Consider the following 27,052-nt stretch of genomic DNA (forward strand, 5'->3'; position numbering starts at 1 on the left):
TAATAAGAGCTAGAGGGGAGAATACTCGTTACTGATCATGCACTTCGTTTAGTTAAAAAGACTTGTTTAAGCCATTTAAATTAGCATTTAAGTTTAAAGTAAAATAACTTTATTTACCAATATCAAGCATTTATTTATTTTGCAATTTTCTCCGCATAAAAACTAAAAATTGTTTATTAAACATTGTTAAAATAAACTCTATTTTACAATAAACGACTTGATTGGCCAGAATTTATTTAAAAAAAATAAAAATTAGAAAATTCCAAAATATGCGATACTTTTGTCCATGAGTGTATATACGCTTTTTTATTCTCAAAATAATTTTTTTACTGCTAAAAAATTGATGTGCTCAAATTTAATCAGAGTATATGAAAAATTTGTTTATAAATAACAATTTATTAATGTTATTAGTTACTTTGTTTTTGATAATTTTGCAATAAAAATAAGATAAATGTTATTATTGTGTCCCAGTTTAAAAAGAAATAGCAACTTTGGTCCAGCATAACTCGAGACTAATCATTTTTTCCGAGCGCTCTATTTTGAAACTGTTGGATTTTTTGAAGAGTGCGGATGGCAAGTTCAGTCGGTTACCGCTTTTACTCTAGTCGGAACGCAAGTACCCTTTGTTTATAACACTCATGTTAAACAATTTTTAATAATTTTGTTTGTTAAAACTTTTGTAAAAACTTTGACTTTTCTTATAAAATATTAGTTAATGTTAGCCCTTAATGTTGTTAATAAACGTAAGAGTAATTTAAAAAAAGGGACTATCTTCGCTCCAAGGGCCCTAGAAATTTTTTTGTTTTTAAAAGTTGTGTTTTTTAACCAGCTTTTCAAATATGTTTTAGCCATTTAATTTAAACTAAATTCTACTGAGTTACTTTAAATGTTTACATTAAATCATTTTGTGTACATAAATGCCATTTTTTAAACTTTTTTTACATAGGTTATGAGTATACGTCTTAAAAAAGAAAATAAGTCCGGGATTATTGAGATCCATTTAGTCAAATGATTTGACTAAATGATAGACTTGCTTATTTTTAAAAAATCTTTTAAACAAATTAAATTAAAAAATAGTTATTTAACCAACAAGTGTATTAATAAGGGCGATTAACAATTGAGATATATTAACGCGCGAGCGAAGTGAGTGCGTTAATGTTCGAGATTGTTAATCGCCATTTTAATTCACGAGTTCGTTACAAAACTTTTCCGTCTACCGTACTTTTCAGAAATAAAAATATCTTAGTTTAAATTTTTATTTACTTAACGATAAATAATGACATACAATGACAGACAGTACTTACAGCGGCTACTTCATTTTAAATAATTTTTTAGTGGGAATATAAATAAGTATGTGGTTGCCTACACCACAGGTAACTGCCAATCACAGAGCGTTAAATGTGGTTAAATTAATTTATGCAATCAATGTATGTTGTGTTGCCTATAATAAAATCGTTCATTAATAGAAAATCATTCATTAATAGGGGTCATTAATCAATGATTTTGAGGGTGTTAAAATTGATCATAAATGGACGGTCGACGGAAAAAACTATTTAACCGATCTAGTCCATCTTTTGCACACAATTAAAACACAATAGGACAGTAAGTTTAGTTACATTTAAACACATTTTAACAAATAATTAAAAAGTTTTTAACTATATTTGATAACAGCGATTTTCTTGTTCTTTTTGCAATAAATTTTTGTGTGTTTATTATCCGATTTTTATTAACCAAAAGTAGACTTAGGCAAATATGCAAATTACATATATTGCATATAATGCATAAAAAATGCAAAAATGTCAAATTTTGCATATTTTTATAAAAGTGAGCATAAAGTGGATATAATTTGAAAATTTGGTGTTAACTATATCTTTTGATATTCACACTTACAGATAGCTTGAAAATGCCAATATTTAATTTTGTTTTATAATCACTTGATATTCAAATACTTGTTATAGTAACTAATAAAAGACAGCGGCTTATAGTTTTGTCACGTTTTGTCTTGGAATTAAGGGTTTGTGTTTGCCAGTTTATGTCTCTAGGTAAAAAATTTTTATCAAACCGTCAAAGGTCAGTTTCACTTGGTTTCACTTTTGTTGTAAAATTTGAGGTGTAAACAACGTGTATTTCTAATTATGAATAATTATTGTGCTTTGAAATTGCCGAAAATAAGCAATGTTTCAACTTGGATAAAACCTTACCTATGGATATAGATAATGTTTATTGCTCATGTTGTGGCAAATCCGTAAGTACATACGTATTATTTTTTATTTTATTTTAAAAATTTACATGGTGGTACAAACCAAGATTTTAAAATTGGAGATTATGTTTAAGAAAAGTACCGACACAAGGCTAGTTAGTTCGCAATAAATCGATGTATTTTTTCTTTTTTCAAGCATTTTTTAAACTCCTTGCGATAAAAAATAGGATACCTATTTAAAATTAAAATCATTCAATAGTCTACTGAAAGGTCGCTAACATTTTTTTTCTAACAAAAGCATAGTTTGCTTTAATTTTGCTAAAAACAAACATACCATATATTGGACTTAATTAATTAAGTGCTTTTAATTTATGCTCACAGTATTTTTTCTTTAGATGTAAACAGAAAAGACCAAGAGCCTCTTGTAAATATTTGGGGGTTCTTCCTTCTTGCACAGTCATTTCTTGACATTTTCAAGATTACTACACCGATTTTTATTTGATTTAATATGAATATTTTAATTATTATGCGAAAACGGTTCATTTTTAGTTTATTTCTATAATCTTATATTTTAAAAATGGGTACAACTATAGAATATTTATATTCTTTTTTAGATTTCATCTGAAAAAAAAATTCAAATAGATCAGCATGTCAGAACCGCGAAATATTTAGCTAAAAAACTAAAAACCACATCCGGTGAAAAATATCGACCTTTAGTGTCCAAGTGCTTTCAGTCAAGCTCCAAAAAACAAACCGAACAAGAAACTTTTAGCGAAGACTTGTGTAGTGCATTAGTATCTTCTAATATACCGCTTTTAAAATTATCTAATGAAAACTTTAGTTCAAACAAAACATTCCCAGTGAACGAACTCTAAAGAGAAATAATGTCAATTTGTTATACTCCTCAGTTATCCACAACATAAAAACCGAAATAGGTAATAATTACTTTTACACATGCGTGGACGAGACCACTGACTCGTCAGGAAGATACATTGTGCATTTATTGATTGGTGTACTTAGCGATGAAACCTTTCCAAAATTGTATTTAATTTCCTGTAAGCAAATGGAAAAAATTAACGCTCTAACAATATCACGGTTTCTACAAGAAGCATTAGCAAACTTTTTTCTTCCTTCTGCTGTGCCTAATGATAAATTATTGCTTATTTTATCTGATGTCGCACCATATAATATATGGTAAAAGCAGAACAAAATTTAAAAATATTTTATCCAAACTTAATATATGTCACTTGTTTAGCGCATGGAATAAACAGAGTTGCGAAGGAAGTAAGAAAAAAATTTCCACTAGTTAACAGTTTAATAGCGAGCGTCAAAAAGGTATTCCTGAAATCACCTTTAAGAATACAATAATACAGAGATATGCTTCCTGCTATTCCACTGCCACTGCAACCCATTTTAACACGTTGGGGAACATGGTTGGAAGCAGATAATTTCTATGCTGATCATTTTGTTGATTTAAAAAAAAATAATTAACCTTTTAACGGATGATAGTTGCCAATCTTTATTGGAAGCTAAGCAAACTTTTCAAAATAACATCCTCCAACAGCAACTGTTGGAAAGAAAGAAAAAATCCAAGGACGCAGAAATCCAGGCCGTAGAAGAATGTCCTGGATGAGAAATTTAAGAGAGTGGTTGGCTGTACCACTAACGAATTATTCAAAACAGCAGTAAATAAAATTAGAATCACCCTAATGATATCCAATCTCTGATAGGAGCGGCACTCAAGAAGAAGAAGAAGAACAGCAACTGTCATTCATAAAATCAAATTAGTTTTGTCCAGAAAACGATAACTTAATTAGAATCCTTCAAATTATCATTGTTAGAGAGTACAATTTTAATAAAAGAATTTGAGTCATTATGTCAAAACGTTAAAGGGACTATTGGAAAGGAAATTTTTTTAAAATTTAAAGTAACCATGGAAAAAAATAGTGCTTACCAGGTTCTTTCTGAAGTGGTTCAAGTACTAGCTGGGACATTTTCCGAACCACTTAATTTAGAACCATCTATTATAGTAAATTTGAAAAATGCTCCAGTTACATCAGTTGATGTCGAAAGAAGTTTTTCTATTTACAAATTTATGTATTCAGATAGAAGCCATAAGTTTTTATTAGAAAATTTTGAACATCGTTTGATAATCTATTGTTGCCACAATTCAAACTAATATTTATATGTTAAAATAATTGTATATGTTATGTATTTATAATATTGTATTTTTGTAAATAAAAAAAAATTCTAAATATTTTTATTACATGCATATTTTCTAGATAAATATGCATATTTTGCATAAAATACTGCATATTTTTGCAAAAAATACTGCATATTTATGCGCATATTTCATACTTTTTTATTTGCATATTTGCCTAAGTCTAACCATAAGTATCTCTTTTTTTTTTCGTATCTTCGTTTTTCTGAAAAAGCTGTATGTTGACGTCAAATCTCTAAATAGACAAGTTTTTAAGTTTTGCGTAAAATAATGAGTTTTGTGTTTTTTTAATTGTTTCTTTAAAAATATTTTCACTTAAAAATTGGAGAATCTGTATTGGAGAATAGAAAAAGGGAAATAATTAAAATGTTTAAAAAACATCTTTAAGAAAAAAAAAAGATTCTTTATAACAAACCTATAAAAAATTTTAAAAATATTAAAAAGAAAGTGAAACGCTTTGTCCCAAAAAACTCACCTTTGCTTTTAATCCTGGTATAATCAATCCAACAGATGTTGGTTTAGAATGTAAATACAACGTCTCTTTAACATTTGAAGTCTTGAAAGTCGTCAATACTCCACTGACTTCCGTCTGTCCGTATGCATTAAACACAAAAGTTCCTGGAAGTAGATCACGGAGCTCTAGAAGTAGTGGTTTTGGAATATATCCACCACCAACGATAAAACTCCATAAATTGCTGGTATCCAAACCTTCGGGGCGACCAACTTTTAATAGAGCTGCAGCTAGCGATGGAGCGCCAAATACAGTAGTCACCTATAAAGAAAAGGTGTTCGTCAATTGTATTCTTATGTTTACTTACCACATTGCTGTTGTCAGAAATGGGCAAATCAAATAAAATCTACCATAGTATGTGAAAAGTTGATTAAGGGTGTTGAAAAAAAAAAGTTACACATTTTTTACGATTTTGCCTAAACTACTGGCAACATTGTAGCATCCCCTGAATTTGTTTTTATATCTGACTCTCATAGAAGGCGCTAGTTATAAGGTTCCTGCCAACTATTACCTATTATCTAACATTTAAATAAGGGTAGAAATATTATTTAAAATTCCAAGTTTACATCATATAATTTTACACCAAAAAGGTACTCCTGGTAGAACTCGATACTCTGTACAATTTTCAGAATATTTTGATTTAAACAGTATGAAGTTATTACTGATACTGGTATAACGTAATGACAAAGTTCTAATAGGTATATCTCGATTTTCTTTACGTTGGCAATGAAAAACTGACATTTATTGATGTTATGACGATAAGTCAACAATAATTAGATTAAAAAAAATGCATTACACAACATATCTCCTCAACTAAGCAAAAATTCTTAGCGAATTGGTTTCTAGTACTCGTACAGTACATCGGTATATCGTAATAAAAAGAAACAGACAGTTAAGATTTGATTTCACGTACAGTGCATCTGTGTATACGCTTATACGTATTTTGCCCTAATAGGGCTCTTCAGAGACGGCTGTACACAGACAGGCTAAGCGGATACACAGACGCACTGTATGTGAAATCAAATCTTAACTGTCTTTTCATTTTTAATAATTAGATTTTTTAAACCTTGTTATTTGTAAAAATAGATATTGTTAATCAAAATGTAGTTAAATCTCAAGTACACCAACTTTTTATTAACCTTAAGCGAGTGTTGAGGAAACTCTAGTGCAGCTTTTACGTGTGATGCAGAAAAGTTTCCTAGAAGAAACTTAACAAGAAAAAAATATTTCGAGCCGTTGAACAACGTTGTCTAGAAACTAGAAATGTAAAACTAAACAAAATGCGTTCTGGTAGATCAAGAACAACAAGAGCAATTACTAAAAAAAATATTATTTTAAATTTACTGGAACAAGATCCAACAGTTGGCGTAATGAATATGGCAAGACAAACAAATACATCTTCTTCAAGCACTTGGAGTATACTAAAAGAGCAGCAGCTACATATGAGCTTTTGTTATATGATCTATTTATTAGAGTGGACTTTTGTAAAGCATTGCAAAAGGATAGCCTTTCAGTAGATGCAGTTGAATTTTGTGTATCAGTAGTTGCATACAATCTGCTACACCGGTCAAAAAAATAGTCCTCTGGATGTATTTTGTTTAAATTTCAAGAAAATAATTTGTAATTTTTTTAACATTATTTATTATTATTAACATATTTTGTTTATTTAAACTGTTTATTTACGTAGCACAAAAAATAGTCCAGTTTTTGTAATATTTTGATTTATTCTATTTTTTACTAAACATATTACAATTAATTTAAAATTAGAACATAACATATTAGTCTTCAAGAACTATCTTAAACAAAAGTAAAACATTATTTCGGTAAGACTAAGATATGGCAAAAAACATAATAAAATTAAGCCGGAATACTGTTACAGTCATTGCAAATTGGAATTACATGTTCCAAACAAAGATACTTTTTACAAATCGAACAAAAATATTTCGTTTTTTGATTCTTTTCCATCCACAGTCAACACACCTCCCAATTGCTCCCGGAGTTCTTTGAACTAGCATGACATCTTTATCCAAATGACAGATCTTCATTGGTCTAATCCTTATTGTCTTGGGTATATAGACATTTTGGCTTCAATTCTTCTGGTGGTTGTACATAAAGCTAAATGCCAAATTTATTAAAACTTCTCGTCTGTGGAATTTGGAATGTTACAATTATAGATAACAAAGGAATTTATTGCTGTAACATTTAAAAGACTATACAAAACAACCATAGGCGATCTTCTACTACACTACAACGTGCCACATCATATTGTGCGCATAATTTACCTACGGTATCAACATAGCTTTATATGCTGTTTTGCTAACATGATTTCCGCTTTTCCAGTTACAGGATCAACAACGTTCTCATGGTGCATAGTGAAATAAAACAGAACGTTTTTGTTGTTCTTTTTGGTTTATATGACACTAGTGTTCCTCTTGAACCAAACCCAAATGTACTAGAGCCAATAGGTCATCCTAGATTGTTAGAGAAATATGCAGGAATTTCTCTTCTATTTACTTTTATTGTTCCCAAGAAAGTTAAACCATTTTCTTCAAGCTTATATCAAGATCAACGCTGGTGTACCAATTGTCGGTGGTAACATTTCTCTTAGATCCGTAAAGATGTTGACAGGCCCGTTTCGCCACTGCCTTGGTACTAGTGTCTAGATAGTATGGACCACCCACTTCGTTTTTGCCAACGCAACGTATACTTCCATGTTACTGGTATAAAGTAATTTCGCGTCAAACAGTGCAAATATTTTTATACCGTATCTATTGGGTTTGCTTGGTATGTAATGGCGGAATGAGCACCGTCCTCTAAAAGCCTTCAATTTTTCATCCACGGTTACGTATTGCGAATGAGAAAAACATTTTTTCCCATTTTCTTTCAACTTGGTAATAAGATCTCTTACTGGCGCTAATTTATCCAAACTAACTCTATCATGCCTTGTATTGATATCATCAGTTTGCATGTACCTTAGTAAATTTCTGAATCTCGTAATGTTCATTGTCAGTCGGAAAAACTCAATACTAGTGCCGCCTGTTTTTCACAAGTCTATTGTATTAAGGTGACTTGCCTTTCTTACACCTGCAAGATATAAGAAACCTAAAAAGACACAAATTTCATCAATGCTTATTGGGTATATATCTCGATCGCGACTGAACTTCTGCTTTCTGCTTCTATTTTTGTATTGGTCTCATCAACAATTATTTGCAACATATTAGTATTAAACATATTGTTCCAGATATCTAAAATATCGGTTTTCTGTCTGACACATTGTGTTGAACCCGGAAGTTGCAGAACAACATTTTTACCTCGAGTTCTGACAATCTTAGGGGCAATATGCTTAGCTCATTTTGTTTTATAATCTTTGCCCAAAAAATATGGACCAATGGCAAAATCTGTCTCATCATCAAATTCCTCATTTTCCTGTTCCTTATCGCTTCCCTCCAAGTTTTCTTCTACATGATCTTCTTTTTCCGCTTACTTTTCATCATCATACTCATCACCCGTCGAAACTTCCTTAAAAAGTGCTAACAATCTTTTTTGCTTAATTACTAACAATTACTTACAAATCACAAAATTCTATTACTTCTCTAGACGCACACGGTCCACTGTACCGTTTTTACAAATTACAAACTTACAGTTCGAGCATCAACACTGCAATGATACACAGTCGATAAATGTACTTATATCAAAAGAAGGTACAGAGCCGGAGAAACTCGAAAGCTTCCGATTGGCTTTAGAATTGACCGTTATTGACTCCCAGTGGTCTCCTAGACAAGCTGCGTCTACTGACAGGTTAATCCAAATTTTTTTAAATGCATTATTTTTACGGACGAGTCCACATTTACAATTTACACGACAATGTATGTTTAACTTCCATAGTGCACACTACTGGTGTGATGAGAATCCACGAATCAAAAAAGTATCACATTACCAACACTCATTTATAATTCTATGAACCTTAATTTTCTAAATAATCACTTATTCGAGGTATTAGAAAATTTAACGCTAAATGAGCAAAGATCTTTATTTTTTATGCACGATTAATAGAAGTTGTCGTAATTGGTTGAATAACCATTTTCTCAATCGGTGGATTGGTAGAGGTATGGAAGCTTTGATTCATTGGCCTCCTCGGTATTGAGATTTTAATAGTTTAGACTACACAGTTTGGTTGTATGTAAAGGAAAAAGTCTATGCTATAAAAGTAAATTCACGTCAAGAACTTGAAAACAGATTTCAGCGTTAGTTTAAATTGATTCTTTATGAAAAAGAATAGACTTGTTTATTCGTGAAAACGGAGGAAATTTTAAACACTTACCCTAATTTTATTTTATTTCATGTTCTTAGTCTTTCTTTTAATTTTCTTCTAGTTTTTGTACACTTTTTGCTGTAAAATGGTATAAAGTTTAAGTTCTTTTGAAATTTTGATTAATAATTCTATACTTAAAAAAGTTATATTGAATATACATATTCGTGTAAAATTTCATTACAATGTTGCTAGTAATTTTGGCAAAATCGTAATAAATACGTAAATTTTTTTTAACACACTTTATCTTAAAAACGGGTGACGTTACTAAAAATCCTTTTTCAATTTTTTAACTATTCTAGAGACGGTGTTACCTTTTTTTAAACACCCTGTATATGGTACGTGTGATACTGGACTGGAGTACTTTAAAGACACTTACATACATTAGGGTTTACCAATATTTTGTCATATTATTATTATTATTATTGTAAAAAAACACAAGGGTAGAGGAACGAGCTCGTAATATGCCCAAAAATAAAGAAGATCAGTGTAAAACTAATAATAATTATAAAGTTACAATTTAGCATACAAAACAAAATTGTACAACACATTGCAATTCTACACATATAATATAGTGCTATCAAGTTTAGTTTTAAAACTATTTACTGTAGTTACAGATATGGTGTCTATCTGAATGTTTTTTGAAAAGCCTACCTTCATAATTAGGTAGTACACGGCCGAGTCTTGTAGCTTGTATACACTGGCCTTAACTAGCCCAGCACACTTAAGAATAGGTCTGATGTATATTAAGTAAAGTTTACCAATAGAGAGATACGTGTAAAACATTTATGGATCAGAAACAGTTTGGATTTACATCTTTACACAGCGACACTATGTGATTGGACTAATTTAAATCTCTATTAATTATCACTTCTAGATCATTGTGAAAGGTATGTCCATTAACAAAGTACGGTAGTGATGGGATATTTTGCCGATATGCAGTAGGTACAACGAATTTTTAAATGTGAAGAGGCAGTAACCGTTCTGAAGATCATTTGAATATTGCGTCAAAATCGTGTTGAAGAACATGTTGGTTAATAATGAGATTCACATATAGTTTGGTATCATCAGTATAAATGGAAACCTTACTGGATACAATGAGCGGAAGATCACGGGTGTGGACACAAAACAGTAGACGCTCAAGTACTGACCCTTGTGTGACTCAGCTCTTGACCGGTTTTTCTAGTGAATAGACTTCCCCAACACGAACCCTGATGTACCTGAAGAGAAAATTTTAAATCCAAAAGTTTAGCTCTCCGCGAATACACTGAGAAAAAAATAACGATAAACATTCGGAGAATTATTTATTCGAACAAGGATAGAGCAGTTCCATAAAGAAGATAATAGAGGAGTTGCAAAATTTATTGAAACAAGTAGTGTGGAAAAGTGAATTTGGTAAAAGGAAAAGAAGATAAGAACAAAGTGAAACTAAAACAAAATATGTTAAAAAACGCATCGGGTCCAGATTGGATATCACCAAAGGTAATAAAAATAATTATAAAATATACACCAGAAGTGTAACTTCTTCTTCTTCAGCCTTCATTCATCCATTGTTGGACATAGGCCTCCTCCAATTGTTTCCACGCTTCCCTATCTTTTGCAATTCTCACCCACTGCTTTCCAGCTACAGCTGTTATATCGTCTATCCATCTCTTTTTGGGTCTTCCCACGCTTCTTTTTGTTTCTCGAGGTCTCCAGAATGTCACTTTATGAGACCATCTGTTGGTGTCTTGTCTTGCTACATGTGCTACCCATTGCCATCTTAATGTTGCTATTTTTTCCATGATGTCGGTTACTTTAGTTCTTCGACGTATTTCGGTGTTAGGAATTTTGTCTCTGAGGCTTATATTTAACATTGCCCTCTCCATGGCCCGTTGAGTTACTCTTAATTGTTCTGCCATTTTTCTTGTTATTGCCATAGTTTCCAATCCATAAGTTGCAACTGGTAGTATACAAGTGTCATAGGTTTTTCGTTTTAAGTGTATTGGGATTTTTCTGTCTTTTAAAATGAAGCTCAACTTCCCAAAAGCAGCCCATGATAATTGTGTCCTTCTTTTAATTTCTAGGGTTTGGTTTTCCTTTTCGTTTTTAATTGCATGTCCTAGATATATATATTGTTCTACCTTTTCTACATTGATGTTATCTATCGTGATGTTTTCTAGGCTGTTGCTTAATATCTTTGTTTTGTCGAGATTCATTTTTAATCCTATTTGATTCAATTTGTGATTTAAATCTTGTAGCATTGATTTTAGTTCATGGATATCTGTGCTTATTAGTACTATGTCGTCTGCGAAACGCAAATGGTTAAGATATACTCCATCTATTTTTAATCCCTTTTCGACCCAATTTAGTTTTTTGAAGACATTTTCTAATGCCAAAGTAAATAACTTGGGTGAGATGGTGTCATCCTGTCTCAAGCCTTTGCCAAGGTCTATTTTCATAGTTTCCAGATCATCATCTATTTTTACGTGAAAAGTAGCATCATCGTATATATTCTTAAGGAGGGCAGCATATCTTGAATCTACTCTGGCGTCGTCCAATGCTGTTAAAAAAGCCCATTTCTCGATACTGTCGAATGCTTTGTGATAATCGACAAATGCCAGATGTAGTGGTATGTTGTACTCTATTGTTTTTTCAATAACTGTCCGGTTTGTTTGCAAGTGATCGATAGTGCTAAAACCCTTACGAAAGCCTGCTTGCTCCACCGGTTGGTATGCATCTAGCTTAGCTGTCAATCTATTTGTTATTATTCGGTTTAGTAGTTTGTAAAGGTGTGACAACAAGCTTATTGGTCGGTAGTTTTCTATATTTGCGGCGTCTCCTTTTTTATGGAGTAGAATGACTTCCGCATTTTTCCATGCTTTTGGTATTTGTCCTTCCAATAGGCATTTATTCAGTAATGCTCTCATTGCCTCTTCTAATGCAGTGCCTCCCATTTTTAGCATCTCTGAAGTAATTTTATCTTCTCCTGGTGTTTTCCCATTTTTCATTTGTTTTAGGGCGGCTCTAATTTCTGATGTTATTATTTCAGGGAGATCTTCTGAGCCCACATTTAAGATATGTTTTGTTGGTATACCGGGGTTCGGAATAGTAGAAGTATACAGCTTCTCGTAAAATTTTCGGATTTCTCTAACGATCTCTTCCTTATGCGAGCACAATGTTCCACGGTCGTCTTTTATCTTTATGATTTTATTCCTGCCAGCGGATTTACATGTTTTTAGTACTCTCATGTTCTTATTGTTCTCTATGGTTTCAAGAATCTGGTTTGTTCTATAAGCTCTGAGGTCTTTTCGAATATTTTTCTTAACGCTTCTGTTGATGGCTTTATAGTCCGGGTTATCTCTGTTCGTTCTTCTTCTTTTCTCTATCTGTTCTAGAGTCTCGGGTTTTAGTTTAGCTTCTTTTTGTTTTCTTATTCTGCAACAAAGTTTCTTAGTGACTGTTTGTATGTCTTTTGTTATTTTCTCAGCTAGTTCATCTATATTCTTGTGCTCAAAGGTATTTGCTACTAGTTTCCGTGCTAATTCCTCTTGATATTTCTCTTTATTATTGGCTAGGATGTCTGCCGTCGGTAAAGGGTTTGTTGTTAATAGTTTTCGTCTTTCTCTCTTTACGTTAATATGTATATCGGCACGAACTAGTCTATGGTCACTGCCAGTATTAAATTTGTTCAGCACCTCGATGTTTTTACATATTGATCTATCACTGGAAAGGATAAAATCTATTTCATTCTTAACCTGGTCGTTCGGGCTACGCCATATCCACTTTCTTTGTATTTGTTTTTTATAGAACGTGTTCAGGCAAAACATTTTTTCGGTTCTTATGAAATTTGCTAATGTCTCTCCTCTGGTGTTTCTGTTGCCTAGACCGAAGTTTCCTATGTAGGCTTTAGCTCGCGTTATATCTTCGTAGAGTTGTTCTATTGACTCGTCATCCGCAGTGGAAGTTGGAGCATAGCAGTGTATTATTTGTAAGCTATATCGTTTATTCAGTTCTAATACAAGATATATCACTCTTTTTGACACTGCTGAGTATTTTACAATCTGGTGTTCTATTCTTCGGTTGACCATGAAAGCCACTCCTCCTTGACCGTGGTTCTCTTCTGAATTATATTGGTATAAAGTGTGCCCAGATTTTAGGGTGGTCTTTTTCTCTCCTTGAAGTCTCGTTTCACATAAGCTTACAATATCCCATTTAATAGCCCCTAGTTCCTGCTCTAATTCCTCTAGATGGTCGTTCGTTCTCATGGTTCTAATGTTGTATGTAGCAAATTTAAATTTTTGAGAATTAATTTGTTTATTATTGTCATGTATTTTCGATCTTCTGCCTCCCCTAGAATCCGTGAGGCAGTCCATATTGGAGTGAAGTTATAAACTCTACCCACCTGGGGTACTTTATTTTTGAATCTCGATGTATACATGGATATATTGAAGGGAAAATGGCAATTAAAATGCCACGCTTGCCGAGCGGGTTGGCGAGTTGACAAGGATGTAGGTGAGGATGAATTGGGAAAGACAGGAAAGGGTATAAGGACCCGACTCCCTCGAATGAGATGGAGGGATGTCAGGGGCTAGCATGGGGCAGGGTCGCCAAGCCCTGTAGTAGCCTATCCTCTACCGGGATCGTAAAGGAGTGCCACCCGCTACCCCCAGCAGTGTAACAATTAGCTAAAAAGACAAAAATATCTACATGAACTAAAATTAGCCAACCTGATACTATTATTAACGCTGGGAAGGTCAATGGTGGATGTAAATTCGTTTAGATTAATTTGCTTGCTGGATATCCTGGGAAAACATACGAAAACATTGATACAATACAATTAGTAGCAGAATAAGTTCAACAAGTTAAAAACAGAAAAAGAAAAAATGGGTACATATTTACAACAAATTATAATAATTAGGCAAATTGTAACCGAGATTGGCGACTTAGATACACAATAATATTATTTTATTTTAGCGAAGCTAGCGAACATGTCAGAGAGTGATGAGTGCATATCAGAAACAGAAAATAATACAAGTAGTGAGAGTGAGGAAGAAAGTAGTGATGATTCTGCGGTTCTATTGTACGTAAAATATCTAGTAGAACCTTCTAACAGTTCCTTCAAAAGACGGTAATATTCAGTGGTCTCCCGATCCTCCTTATCAACGCGGCAGTTTTTCCACAGCCAATGTTATAAATAATGCTCCAGGAGTTACAAGGTACGCATGTGCACGAATTTTTGATATCAAAAATTCATTTGACACTATTTTCTGACATAGTTGCAAACTAAATTATAAATATGACCAACATGGAAGGACAGCGTGTTTTTGGAACCAACTGGAAAGACTTAGATAAAATTGGTTTTCAAGCATGCATTGGTCTTTTGTTGTCAGCTGGAGTTTTTAAGTCCCATGGCGAATCAACTAAAAGTTTGTGAAATGAAGAAACAGGTCGTAGTGTATTTCGAGCAACAATGTCCCTGGAAGTATTTACAAAAATTTCGCAAGTAATACGTTTTGATAACCAGACTACTAGACAGGAAAGTGAACGTACTGATAAACTTGCTGCAATACGTGAAATTTGGGAAAAATGGGTAGAAAATCTACCAAAATTTTTTAACCCTGATGAAAATGTTACCGTCGACGAGCAATTAGTTGCCCTTAGAGGCCGCTGTCCCTTTAAACAGTACATTCCTTCAAGCAAACCAGCGAAATAAGGCATAAACATTTGGGCTTCATATGACAGTAAAAGTTCGTATGCTCTAAAATTGTAGATGTATACAGGAAAGGAAGCAGGTGCCGCGCCGGAACGGAATCAGGGAATGCGTGTGGTGTGCGACTTGTGTAGTGATCTGAAAGGCCACAATATTACTTGTGATAACTTTTTTATATCATCCAATTTAGGACAACTTCTTCTAAAAAGAAAAAATACAATGCTGGGGACTATAAGCAAAAATAAGCCAGAGCTTCCAGCACAAATTGCGAATAAAGAAGTTCATAGTTCGTCTTTCCACTTCACGCAAGATACCACTGTTGTTAAGTATATTCCTAAAAAGAATAAAAATGTTATTCTTATTAGTACATTGCATCATGATAAGGCTATTAGTGACAGAAATGACAAATAGCCCCAAATTATTTTAGATTACAATTCCAGTAAGGGAGCAGCGGATAGTCTAGATCAGCTTGTTGGTACATATACATGCAAGAGGAAGACAAATCGCTGCCCTATGATTGTTTTTTATAATATGCTGGACATTTCTGCCTACAACGCGTTCGTTTTATAGACATTAATAAATCACCAACCGACCACCAACAAACTTATGTCGCAAAAGCCCATACATTGTAATATTTGAATATTCTGATTTAGAGTGCAACAATAGCAATTGCTAATGTTATGGGCATTAAAATCAAAACACAACGGAGCACTAATATCGGAAGGACTGGAAAAAATGACTTGGCGAATAATAAATTATTGCGTAGGGATATTGGACACATCACGGAATATATTCGAGAGTGAGGAGTAGAGAAGTTATAAAAATAGATAAAGAAATAATGCTCAATACTCCAAGATACTCACAACAAGATCCAGAAAACTATACAACTCAATAATGACTGGTTATATTAAAACAAAAACTCTCAGTTATTCAAATCACCTAAGGAGATACGAAGTTAGTAATAACTTGCCTAATAAAATACTTACTTTGTATTTATCAATAAGTTTCCACGTCTCGTGTGGATCCATCTTTTGCACTGTAACTTTTGCTCCACCGATAATGATAGCTGCCAATTGGTATACTACGGCCGATATCCAGTATAGCGTTGAGTAAGATAAGTAAATAGTTCCAATTCCACCACAGACACTAAGAAAGTATGAAATCGCAATTAATTTAAAATACAATTAAAAATAATTTCTAAAAACTACTAACTTAAAAAAATAAATGATACAGATGTCAAGACCAAAGTAAAAAATGTTTGTATTGTTATAGTTTTAAAAAGTAACCTCTTCATCAAAAGTTGATATTGATGATATCTAAGAAAATATACACAAACTAGCGGACCAATAGACATACAATAGCGGACATCGAGTTTTTTAAATGAAATTTTTATTTTGCGAGAAAAATTAAGAGATCAATACAAACAATATAAGCAAAAATATACATAACATTCATCAATAATAATGCAAGTAAAAAGTGTATTAAATATCACGAAATATTTCGTCGAAAACAATGTTTTTTGTTACATTTATGTTACATGTTATCATTTTTAGCAGTTAATTTTGCATGCTGATCACGAATCCGGTATCAGATTTGCTCTATCTTGACGTTTTATGCGCGTTTAGGGTCACTTCCGGTGTCGGATCGCAACCGGAAGTACATATTTAAATTTGTCTCGACGAGACCTTTCGATCCATATATACATTGTGGGGTCTAAAACTTAAAGTAAATTTTAACTTCAGGTCATCTCAAATCCCGAAGTGAATTTTTGTACCAAAAGTATATCTTGACAATCTCATACGTAATACTAATAATATTCCGAAAAAATATTTTAATTATCTAATATGGTTTTTGAGTAAAGTGGTGGACAAGAAAAGGGCTTAGCGTTTTAGTATATAAGATTTCGATCCATATATACATTGTGGGGTCTAAAACTTAAAGTAAATTTTAACTTCAGGTCATCTCAAAACCCGAAGTGAATTTTTGTACCAAAAGTATATCTTGACAATCTCATACGTAATACTAATAGTATTCCAAAAAAATATTTTAATTATCTAATATGGTTTTTGAGTAAAGTGGTGGACAAGAAAAGGGCTTAGCGTTTTAGTATATAAGATTAATCATTTTGGTATAATGTCAGATCCACGCCGCCGTAGCTCAGTGGCCCACACACTGGCCTTCTAAGCTGGTTAGAGCTTCTAAGCATTTTCATTTCGAAAAACGAAAACGAGCCTTCGCGTTCTCCCCATGCTGAATAGTCGACGTAAAGCCGTCGGTCCCCGTGGAATAGTGTACATTGACCCTAGTTACTTCAAATAGAGTTCAAAATGCAGTTGGCGCCGAAACAATCCGAAAGAATTTCCCCAGCAAAAATGCAATACGATATTACAATAATATTCAGATTTAGCCACACGACTTACACTCCCTCAAAGATAAAAATTTCCTTGGTATCAAAGCGATTGCTTTCTGGTGGGACTTTTTTCTTGTCATCGAGCCTTAGATGACTTGATACGTTGGAGTATCTACAAACATTTTTGTACGTATCTGGAAGGAAGTCGAGAGTAGTATAGCTCTCTACATGAACTTATACAGGTGTTTACTTAGAGCCAGATGTTTTATGTTTACTAGAAGGTTTTTCGCAATACGACCAGTTGTAGATAAAATAATAGGTATTGTCTGGGTACTTTTCATTCTCCGTTGTCTCCTCATTTAAATTTCTAGATCTCTGAACTTGGCGATTTTTTGTCGTAGTTTTCACGATGATATTGTTGTTAGGTGTCTCTACATCAATTAATGTCATGCTACAATAATCTACATAAGTTTATTAACTAGTATGAGATCCAATTTATTATGTACCATTGGTTGAATTGTGAGCACAGTGGGGTCCCAATATAGCTTGTAATTGTTGTTTTCGAGCATTTTGTCAGGGAATTGTTGATAATAAAGGATATGGTTGGTTTGGAGAAGTCCCAGTTTGGTGACCAGTTCTTGGTGAATAATCTTTCCTACTGAATCATGGCGTTCTTAATAATCAATACCGATAAACGTCTGGCAGCCTCCGTAAGATGTTGGATGGTTCCTTGGACTTAACATCCATATTGGCATTTGTCGTTTCTAGACCTCAGGATTTCTGTGATAATATATTTAAGGTAATTTTTAGGTAAGTTTAATGAGTCACACCCTTAAAGTATTCTTGCGTATTATCCATTTCAGAATACGAGCAAAATTACAACACAGCATAATTAAAACACAGTTCGGTTTTATCAATTATGATTCAAAAATGTCTGGATCAACAAACAGATATTTACGCCTGTTTTATCGACTATGAGAAATATTCGATACTATCAAACACGACAAACTCATAGAACTATTACATCTTACAGGACTTGACACTAAGGACATTCAGATTATAAAAAATCTATATTGGAACTAAACAGCCCACATGAAGAATGAACATATGGTGAGTGAAAACGTAACCATTTCGAGCGGTGGTTAGACAGGGCTATATTCTTTCGCCACTGCTTTTCAACCTGTACACGGAACAAATATTTCTAGAGGCACTGGAAGAGTACAACGAGGACATCAAGATTAATGGCGTACCAATAAGTAATTTTCGATATGCAGATCATACTGTTATACTGGCCGATAACATCGAAGATTTACAGATGATGCTAAATAGAGTAAATACAACTGGCAACCATTTTGGACTGAAGATCAATAGAAAGAAAACTAAATTTATGGTGATCAGTAAAAAGAACATTCAACATATCAACCTGAATATTGAATCCGAACGTATTGAAAGAGTACACCGATTTAAATATCTGGGATATACAGTAAATGATAAGTGGGACCCAGACGTAGAGATTAAGATCCGAATTGAAATAGCAAGATCCAAATTCATCAAAATGAGAAAGCTCTTAAGCAACCGCCACCTAAGCGTTAACCTCCGATAACGCGCCACGAAATGCTACGTACTCTCTACGCTACTTTACGGAGTTGAAGGGTGGACGTTAACAGCAGCAACTATAAAGAAGTTAGCGGCTCTAGAAATATGTCTGTATCGACGCATACTGAGAATACCTTGGAGAGACAGAGTGACCAACACAGAGGTATTAAGACGAATGGGTAAAGAGGTGGAATTGTTAACAACTGTTAAAAGGAGGAAAGCGTCATACCTGGGCCATGTGTTCCGTAATGATAAGTACAGTCTGCTACAGCTTATCGTGGAAGGCAAGGTTGAAGGTAGAAGAGTTTTGGGCAGAAAGAAGAAATCCTGGTTGAGAAACTTGAGAGAATGATTTCAAATACCAGAAGCTGCGAAAATAATACATGCGGCACAAAACAGAGAAACCTATCGTTTGATGGTAGCTAACCTGCGGTAGAAGGCGGCACATAAAGAAGAAGGTAATTTTTAGTTGGAATAACCTGGTCCTGAATGGCAAGTAAGAATCCTTCTGTCTCGGGAAACAATCCTTCTGATGCCAACCAATAGTTTGAAGCTGTATTGTCGAAAATGTTTTTGGCTGATCTCATTAAGATGTCGCTTATGCAGAGGTTTATTTATCCAGGTGCGCAGTTTTTATTGTTTAGACAAGTGGTTTATGCGCATTTCTTATTCTCTCAGTTTAAGCTGCGTTGTGTCATCCACTGCGCAAATTTCTCGATGTAAAAGAGATATCTCAGCTTGCGTCTAAAAATATGTTCTTAAATTAACAGCCTGTTTATCCAGATGTTCCCCTGTGTTCACAAGTCTCCGTCCGGCTCGCGGAGATAAGAATACGGCCGGGGTCAAAAAGCCCTGCCTGTCGTAAGAGGCGACTAATGGGTAGGAATCGGGAGGCGAAGAGCCGTCGCTTGAGGTGTCGGGTTGGTAGAAACGCACACGGTCGCTTCGGCGACACGGTCACCGGTCTACATTCCTAGTATCCGAGACGAGACTCTCGTGGGACCACTCTACTCTCATTCCAAAAGAGCCTGGTGAGGTTGAACGAGCTGGGCCCGTACATTTCTCTCCTGACCTCGGTCAGGAGTGATGTGGGTGTCCCGGCACGTACCCACCAGGAGATCCAAGAGTGGTAGAGGAGAGATCCTCGGCGGCGACCTGTCTACGTGCGAGGTGGAAATTCCTCCGCCTGTCGAACCTACCCGCCCGTGGTGTGGGAATAACGGGTAGGCAAGGTACTCGCAACACAGGTACTACGGGGAAGGTGGAGCCCCACGAAACGTTTATTTTTGCATACGTGGCGTGGCACCTTCACTTTGGTGTCGGACTCGTAGGGGCAGAGGTTTCGTGACGGGCGTATGTCGAAAGATAGGTAGCCCAGGGTCCAGCCAAGTTTTAAATTTGGAGGGCACAAACGCTTTAGCAATGTGTTCACAAGTCCTTTACCACTTGATACTGCGATAATGCTGTCCCCTCTACTGCACTACATGGGTGATGATTTTGTAATTTTGAGAGAAGTGTTCTGACTTTCCGCTGAAGACTTTCCAAATCCGATTTTGACTACTTTATAATACCAAATGACTAGCTAAGTGCAGAAAACGTATTTAATGCATAATTTTTTACTTTGTATGAGTTCTCTTGGCTGTTATTTTTCTTGCAAAATTTTCTTTGTGTGTTTTTAACTGAGTCTGTTATTAATTTATTGTGATCGTCGATATTTAAAGGTTTTATATTCTGTAGATAATCTCTTTTTATTGATAGTTTATTGAGTATAGTTACATCTTAAACTATTTGTTTTTTGTGCCTGTTTTTAAATTTTATATACATTTTTTATTTTTACATCTGGACTACCTTACGTTTATTTTTTATCACTTTTTTTCTTAAAGGTGTTCATTGAATTTTCCATTAACACTATCAATTCATTGATAGCTGTAGTTCTGCCGCAGAACTTGCAAGCAACACAGTGTCATCCACACACCTCAGATCACTGATCTTAATTGCGTTGACCATTATACCAATATCAATCCTGGCAAGTACCCCTTTAAGAATATGATCGGACTACAAATTAAAAAACAATGGTAACAAGTCGTCTATTCGTACTCGTTCAATAATTTCTATCAATTTTTCATGTCTAACCTTGTCGAATACTATATAGCACATGTCTAATATCTCTATATATATACAAGGATTTCCACAGTTTTCACTGTATTCCTTCACTCAACCGTTTTCTCAAATTTTTCCTGTTTAGCCAGTCCCCTTCCTGTAGGTTTCTTCTACTCATTGCTTCGTCCACCTCATCTCTGAAAGATCTTCGAGGTCTGCCTCTCTTTCTTCTTTCTATCGGGCTTCACTCTGTTATTCTATTTATCCACCGATTTTGGTCTGCTATTCTGACATGTCCGTACCAGGTTAACCTCTTGTGTTCGATGTAGTCTATTATGTCGGAGTTCATTCCCATTCTCCTCCATGTTATTTATTCTATCTCTTCTTGTTACTCTGCAGCTTCTCCTTAGGAATTCTATCTCTGTTGCTCTTATTTTGTTTTTGGTTTTCTTATTTATTGTCCAATTTTCACACCCATAAGTGAGGATACTTCTTGTCATGGTATTATATATTTTTTTCTTTGTTTTCATGCTGATGTTCTTATCCCATAGTACCGGGTTCAATTTTCGTATGCAGTCTCTTGTTTGTCCTAGTCTATTTTTTATATCTTCCTCCGTTGTTCCTTTGTTTGATATTATGAAACCTAAATACTTATACTTGTCTGTTCCTTTAATTTGTTTACTTTCGTCTATTTCCAGCTGTTTTATTTCTGTATTCTCCGTTGTTAGGTATTCAGTTTTCTTTGGGTTTATTTCCATCCCATTCTTTGTATATTCCTGCTCCAGTTTTCTGATCATAAAACTGAGGTCATCCTCGTCTTGTGCGATCACTATTTGGTCGTCGGAAAAACTTAGCGTATATAGATATTCGTTCCTTACTGGTATACCCATTCCTTCGCACTTTCTTTACCATGGTTTCAGGGTTTTTTCCAGGAATATTTTGAACAGGGTGGGGGATGTGGAGCAATTCTGTAGTAGTCCCTTTGTCGTCTTAAATGGACTGCATATTCTATTGCCCGTTTTAATAGCTACTTCGTTATTCTTGTAGAGTGCTTTTACCGCGTTTATTAATCTTCGTGGAACTTCTATGTCTTCCATTGCTTCCCATAGCTTGGTTCTAGGTATTGAGTCATATGCCTTCTTAAGATCAACAAAAGCCAGATGGACGGATCTATTTTTGGCCATTCTTTTTTCTATTAGTTGTTCGGCCGTGTAAATGTGATCTAAGCATGCTTTCCCCGCTGTGAAACCTGCCTGGTCTAATATCTCTACTCCTCTAAAACAATACTTGTCTGCTTAATAATGCCTCTATTATTTCAAGGTTATTACGAAAATCAAATTGTGTATCACTAAATTCTCCTTAAATTCTATTGTAATTATGGAGTAAATTATCTGAAGAAAAATTTTTGATTGTCCTATAGTCGAAGCACTTTTTAGCATTTCTTTTTTTTTTTGTAGAAGCATCATAAATACAGAGTCAAGCCAGTCTGTTGGTATTTACCATGTTTTATATATTTTACTCAAAGGGCAAAAAAGTGATTTCTTCCCTTTATTTCCAAGTATTTTAAGTATTTCTCTTGGTATTTTATCTTGTCCCGTAGCTTTTCTGTTTTTGGATATTTCTATTGCATTTCCTACTTCTTCCATTGTAATTGTGGGACCTTTTTTATTGTCGTTTAATATAACTTATTTCAATTAAAATTATAATTAATTTCCGTTAACTATATTCGTTGGTTAGATATATATCCGTAGTTAGTTAGGTATATGTCCGTAGAAATAAAAAAAGAGCCTATGAAAATGGACAAATAGAAAAAATGGGAGAATATTTTTAAAATAACGAAATTAGAGGGGCTTACGAATACCTAATAAAGATAAAAAGTAAGTATAAACCTCAAACAAATAAAAGGTGAAAGTGGGCAAATAATCAGTGACCAACAGAAAGTCACAGAAACCTGGAAGCATTATTTTCAGACCCTACTTGGTACACAAGTAGACATGGAAGATGAAATGGGTACAAACTACGTAGAAGAGAATGAAGTAGAGAATGGAGTAGAAATGAAGTAGAGAATGGAGTAGAAGCTTCAAATATGGAGGAAGTCCTCGAAGCTATTAAGGCCCAGAAAAACAATAAATCCCTGGGAGTTGACAAAATACCAGCAGAATTGTATAAGGTAGGTGGCGACCACATAGCAAGTCACATTTACGTGCTCATCAAAGACAAGAAGAGAAAATACCCGAAAATACCCGACGACTAGAAAGTATAGTATGCCCGATCTATAAAAAATGAGACAAACTCCAGTGCTAAAACTACCGTGGAATTTCTCTACTATGTACAGCATATAAAGTTCTCGCTTATATTAAAAACCAGCGGCTCCAACCACAAGCAGAAAATATTATTGGATAGTATCACACGGGCTTCCGACGGGAAAGATTAACACTGGATCAAATATTTACAGTCAAACAGATCTTGAGTAAATCATGGGAATATGACATTGATGTTCACAACGTGTTTGTAGATTTTAAACAGGCATACGACTCAGTCAAAAGGAACAAACTCTAAAATATATTGGCTGAATGGGCAATACCACACAAGCTAGTTTGACTCATTAAAGCCACAATGGATGAAACTCAGGCATCTGTACGAATACAAAACCACCGAACAGGCTTTTTCAAAATTTCGCAGGGATTAAAGCAGAGAGATGGAGAGAGGAGCGGTTAAACTGGCCGCTTATGCCGATGATATTAATATTATGAGTAGAACATCAACAGGAGCACAGGAAACATACGCAGAGTTAAAAACGCAAACAAAAATGCCAGGTCTCGAAAAAACACAGAAAAAACAAAAATAATGATACAGGCGAGAGGAACTATAGTTTTACAAAACATTATACATAAAGACATACATAAAGACATAATAACGCAGCAAACAGAGCTTATTTTACCCTCTTCCATATATTTTGATCTAAAAATGTTCAGCGAAATACAAAGATGATAATCTATAAAACCTTAATTCGACCAATACCATGCTATGGCAGTAAAGCATGGGCCCTGAAAGAAGCATCCAAAAGCAAACTCGACACATTCGAAAGAAAAGTACTGAGGAGAATACCAGGACCTGTGAGGAAAAACGGAATCTTTAAAAGTCGATACAACAACGAGCTTTATCAACTTTATAAGGAAGCACCGCTGTCAGACTTCATTAGAATACAAAGATTGCAATGGGCTGGACATGTGATAAGAATGGGATAGGCTACCAAAAAAAGTACTGAATGCTAGAATGCAGGGAAAGAGACCTGTTGGAAAGCCAAGAAAGCGCTGGTAAGACACAGTAAACAGCAACGCACAAGCCCTTTTAGGAGTCCATGTATGGAGAAGATCAGCTACAGACCATCAAGGGTGGAGGCAAAAAATAAAGGATGCCAAGGCTACATTTGGGCTGTAGTACCGTCAAAGAAGAAGATATTCGTTATTTACATCTAGTTAATTTGTTACGGTTTTAACTGAATTTTGATTAAAAATTTAATACATCTACTTATGCATAGGAACAAAGTTGTAGAGGTGTAACTTACGGTAAAACTAGTGCCTGCCCCATAAGTCCCAAGTGATTAAGAATAATTCCTTTCGGAAGTCCTGTGGTGCCACTGCTAAACATAATAATAGCAGTATCCTTTAAACTATCCACTTCCGTTGGAGCAAATTTCTCTTCATTTTCATGAGGTTCTAAAAAGCTTGAGAATTCCGTGAGAGTGTCAGATGAGCCATAGACAACTATTTCTGTATCCAGCCCTACGAGAATATTAACAAAATTAATGTAATGTTCAGTTTTATACCCTAAATTTTAGGGATATCAAATACTATCTATCATTACACATAAATGACTTCATTCAATTTTTCAACCTTTTTTAATTATGCTCAACAGCGTAGTCTTAAACCCATTTATGTTTAACAGGTCGAAAAGGACACACTGTCTTATATTTGGGTAGTACCTTAAATATTTGTGTGTTTGTTACAAAAATGTATTTATTTAAACTACATATTTATTGACCGTGAAATTATAATGGTTGATGTTTAACCATATATCCCTGTAGTTAATGTTCTATTCACCAACGTAAAATAGAACATGAACCACAGAAAATATTAGTAACTAAATTGTTTTTAGTGTTATACAATACACTATTATTATAATAGTAAGTCGGATAGCTAAGACAGTAAGTTGTCACACTAACTATCACGCAGTAGGCAGGAGATCGATCTCCAGCGCCGGCGAAAACATGTAGTTACTTTTGAAATATCTCCAGGCTCTAGTTCGACTCGGCCTGAATATAATGAGTACTTTGGGTAAAACCACGCATAATAGCAGGCGGGGAAAGTGTAGCAGTTGGTCCTATTAACGTCCTTGTATACCCTAGGCCCAAGAGAAAGCAGATTGCCCTGGTGTAATCTCAAAGACACCCTAACGGTATAAAATGGAAATTATTAATATGGAAAAGATTAAACAATTTTTCGTCCCTTTACTCATGTATAAACAATATACTCCCTTCATCAAGGCAGAGTTCAATGAACAATTGGAAAACCTCGACGGCGATCGTATTCCTATTAATATTTATATCACTTTACCTTATAACAATGGCCTAGAAAATGATAAGAATTCTAAAAATGATGACTATAATAGTCTCAATATTCCAAGTGTAAAGGAACTTCAGTTGATGACAGTAATGCTAATAAGTTAAGAGTAATAAAGTCTCCAAATCATCACTGCACAAAATGTGACTTGCCAAAGATAAAAACAACTTCTCAGTTGACAACTGAATTCTTTTCAGTGGTTACTCGATACAGTATACTCGAACCAATAGTGTACCAATAGATTTTAAACAGTTTTGTTTTACAATGATATCGTTTAATAACACCTGGTACCATCCATTTTATTGTAGAATGCTAGAAACAATTTTAGTTTTCAGCTTGGTAATGAGCAGATAGTTGTTTTCATAGCGATTATATATTTGAACAAATACGTTCTTAAGTTTATGATTTGATGAAAAGAAGCAATTTTGAAAATATTTTGATTATGTATATCGCATAATGTCGCCAATAGCTCAATTCCGGCTTTACGATTGGTCAAATTGCAGCCAATGGTATTGCCCGAAATTTAAACTCAATTCCGGCTTTACGATTGGTCGAATTGCAACGATAATTGCAGCAAATGGTATTGCCCGAAATTGAGTATTGGCTGTCGTGCAAGCTCCAATGGCAGAGCGCCATGGAGCACTTGACCTACTTAATTTCATATAAGTATGGGTGCACGACGGCCAAAAATTCGTTCTGGTCTGGACAGGGCTCCGCAGAACCAGCCTTCTTGTCATTAGAGACGTTCTAGTTGATTTAGTTCCCAGAAACTCTGCTTTTTATTGCACCTAACCGCTATCCTTTTATTTCAGGATTTTTCTAAGTTCTCTAGCGAGACTTAGTCTAATTTATATTTAAAATGTATATATTTCAGCTTTTTCGACTTACGATATTTCTGGTGAAATATTTTATTTCGAATTAAATCGTATTTTCGACTTCTGTTTTTTCTGTTCTGATTTAATAACTTTGATATTATTATGGATAATTTAAATTATTTGGTTATTTCTTTCACGATTTTTCTTAAGTTCAAAAACGAACTTAAAATAATTTTTCATATTTATTTATTTGGTATTTTTTGACGAATTTAGACTAAGGATAATTTTGTAAAGTTATTTCTCTTTCAGATTCTCTAAGTTCCTGAACGGAACTTAGATGAATTTTATAATATTTTCCTTTCAGCGACTTATTTCAGGATAATTTCTGACAAATTATTTCTTTTCCTTTAGGGACTTTGAAATATTTTGGGATGTAAAATAACTTTGGGATATTTTTCTAATATTTTGAAATATTTCTAATATTTTATTTCTCTTTTAGGGACTTTGAAATATTTCTAGTATTTTATTATTTTTCTTTATTGACTTTGAAATATTTTGATATAAAAAATAACTTTAATAATATTTTTCTTCAATTTAGGTCTTATTTTCGATAGTCGAAAATTTCCAATAACTTGC

The 27,052-nt window shown here is 34.1% G+C and overlaps 1 protein-coding gene across 3 annotated transcripts in view; it reads right to left on the reverse strand.

The window, feature by feature from the left end:
* Positions 1-27,052, reverse strand: part of LOC140450227 (luciferin 4-monooxygenase-like) — a 95,319-nt gene that overhangs the window by 16,097 nt on the left and 52,170 nt on the right. For all 3 annotated transcript variants that reach the window (XM_072543733.1, XM_072543732.1, XM_072543734.1), the window contains 3 exons: positions 24,548-24,764; positions 15,920-16,079; positions 4,897-5,193 (listed from right to left, as the gene is read on the reverse strand). In XM_072543733.1, the coding sequence (XP_072399834.1) occupies positions 4,897-5,193; positions 15,920-16,079; positions 24,548-24,764 (674 nt within the window). The remainder of the gene's footprint in view (positions 1-4,896; positions 5,194-15,919; positions 16,080-24,547; positions 24,765-27,052) is intronic.

This window comes from Diabrotica undecimpunctata, chromosome 9, assembly GCF_040954645.1.
Source record: "Diabrotica undecimpunctata isolate CICGRU chromosome 9, icDiaUnde3, whole genome shotgun sequence".
Classification (NCBI taxonomy): Eukaryota; Metazoa; Arthropoda; class Insecta; order Coleoptera; family Chrysomelidae; genus Diabrotica; species Diabrotica undecimpunctata.